The sequence below is a fragment of the Olea europaea genome, chromosome 7 (genome assembly GCF_002742605.1).
Source record: "Olea europaea var. sylvestris chromosome 7, O_europaea_v1, whole genome shotgun sequence".
NCBI classification, from domain to species: domain Eukaryota; kingdom Viridiplantae; phylum Streptophyta; class Magnoliopsida; order Lamiales; family Oleaceae; genus Olea; species Olea europaea.
In genome coordinates, this window is record NC_036243.1 from 11,772,878 (window position 1) to 11,775,354 (window position 2,477).

General features: G+C 32.6%; 1 protein-coding gene across 1 annotated transcript; it reads right to left on the bottom strand.

Annotated features, from left to right (window-relative positions):
* Positions 1-413: 413 nt before the first annotated feature.
* On the bottom strand, positions 414-1,853 carry LOC111397002. Its single transcript, XM_023023660.1, has 2 exons — positions 1,472-1,853; positions 414-1,155 (listed from the first exon to the last, which is right to left on the bottom strand). The coding sequence occupies exon 2, from the start codon at positions 1,148-1,150 to the stop codon at positions 602-604; it is 549 nt and encodes a 182-aa protein (XP_022879428.1). The 5' UTR covers positions 1,151-1,155; positions 1,472-1,853; the 3' UTR covers positions 414-601.
* Between the last annotated feature and the right edge of the window lie 624 nt (positions 1,854-2,477).

The following is a 2,477-nucleotide window of genomic DNA, read 5'->3' on the forward strand; positions in this document are numbered from 1 at the left end:
TCTCAGATGCATTCATCATAATTCAGGATTAAACATTTAACCTTGGATAAATCAGCAAAAGAATATGAAAGGGGGATGGGAATTAGAGAGGAATATTCTAATCTTTTGTTAAGGTTCTATCAGAGTGGTCAATTGACTCAATTCTATAGTTTAGTTACATGCAATTTTTTTACCCATCCATCAATTATTACTCAACCTTGCAAGAAATATTTCTCGTCAGAACTAAATCTATTATAACGACCTTTAACCCCAAAGAAGTTCAGTTTCAATGAAGATTTTATCTCCACCATTCATAGAAATTGAGATCAGCATTGAGAGAAGCCAATGACATTTATACAGCAGTTCCACACCATGTTATATATTCAACATGAACAGATAAAAATCTCAAACAAAATGGAATAACTTAACTAATAGCACAATTTGGAAAATACTTCCAAACTCATATAACTATTAAGTGAATTCAAGATTACTTTTTGTTACTATAGCACCATATTACAGTCTAAAAATCAGTTTTCAAAACAATAAAACTATAAATAACAGTCCAAATGAAAAACCAGAATGCCTAATGTAACATTAACAGAAGAGCATCTCCAAAACCTCATTACTCAGCAGTGTTACCCAGCATGAAAGAGAACAGCTCATGAACAGGGGGATACTCGACCAACCCAATATCCATTGCATGTCCACTAATTGGCAGCTTCAGATCACGTAAAACAGTAAAAGCCTCTGGCATACGAATCTTTGGAACTTCTTCAGCTACTGGACATAAAGGAATCCATGTATCAGGACGGTGCTCGTCCCCGACTTCAATACCCTCCTTCTTCATTGCATCACACAGTTGCGAATGGAACTGAAGGAGAGACAAAGTTGGAGTTGGAGCAAGAAAAAGAACGTTATTTTCATTTGGGAGGCTACCAATTGAAGAGAAGGACATGGGTAAAGGTTCTTGCTTTGCAGCAAAATTCTTCATGATATTTTCAAGTTTAGAAATGTCAGCAAACGGACTTGAGTATAATGTAATGTGAGGCCTTGATTCAATTTCAATGAGCTGAGTACTGATTTGTCGACGAGCCAACACATTCCAGGCTTTCAAGACCTGATTTTCCAGAGCAGGATCGAAATAAAGCTCAATTGCATAGCCTTGTGACATTGTCTCTAAAATTTAAATTCCAAAGAAAAGCAAACAGAATAAATCAAATAGATACAAATTAACCACAAAAGCGAGAAACTTGTAGCATTTAACAAATCAGACTAATTATACCACTAGAAAAAATGAATGCAGCACATAAACAGTTAGAAAGGGATTACAGAAGCCAAAATCCATAAGAGCGAAACAAGATCTAAGAGTAAGACAAACGGACAAAAACAGATGAATTACTATGGACCCATAAAAATCTTAAATCAAAGTATGCAAATATCAGTACAAGATAGAAAATTAAAGCATAAACCCTAAGGAATTGTTGGCACATACCCAATTAAGATTAGAGACAACTGAGCCAAAAACTCGAAGCCCCGAAATGGAAAATTGAGAGGCGAAGAATCCCCAAAAGTTAGAGCGCTTAAACAAATACAAGAACTTGACAAGCTTGTGAAGATGAAGAGTGAAGGATAATAATATAAATTGTTAAAATGTTTCAAAATCTGAAAGGGACAGAGAATAAAGAACAGGTCCAAGAAAAAAGATGTTTTCTTTTAAAGAATTTTCTTGACGACGAGTAGTGTAGGAGTTAGGGAAACGGGAAGACTTTGGGAGCAGCCTTTCCGTTCCGACAATTTTACGATGAACAATCCATGTTTCACACTCCAAGTCCCTCTTATTTCTTCATTTCTTTTGCATCTCATTCTCACGTCAAAATCAGTCTAATTGTGATGAATTTTAAAAATTCTTATCAATTTAGGTGTATTGACGTGTCCCACTTAAGATTTTCATGAAATTCAATAAAATTCTTTAAAATTTAGGTATTCTTAATAATTAATAGATTTACAAAGATTTATCTATTTATGAGACTTTAAAAGATATGGACGGATTTCAAGTTTAAAAGTATACAGATCTTTTGAAATTTCACCATATTTGATGATATTGTTATTGAATTTATGAAAATCTATTAAAATCTACAAAATTCATTAGAATTTATAATCTTTTAAAATTTATCAAAATCTCAGTTCATGACACCCTCCTAAATTCATTTTTCTATTCAGTCAAAATTAATTTCAACCATATGTTAATAAATACCATTAATTTGTTATGCATACATGTAATAGAACTTACTATTATTTCTTATAAAAAGTTACTAATAATTTTAAACGAAAAAACGAATATAGACTTATTAAGAAATTCTGTCAACAAACAATGTTATATGCTTGTTGATGTTAAAAATTTCTGAGTGCGATTTTGAACCAACTTTAAGAAAACGAGTGCTTTTTCATTTAAATGAAGGTAACAAGCACATTTTTGTTGTGGTGAGCGTCCTTTTTCG

Bases quoted from the DNA above. Each gene is read 5' to 3' on its own strand.
- LOC111397002 (XM_023023660.1), bottom strand. From the start codon at position 1,150: ATGTCACAAGGCTATGCAATTGAGCTTTATTTCGATCCTGCTCTGGAA.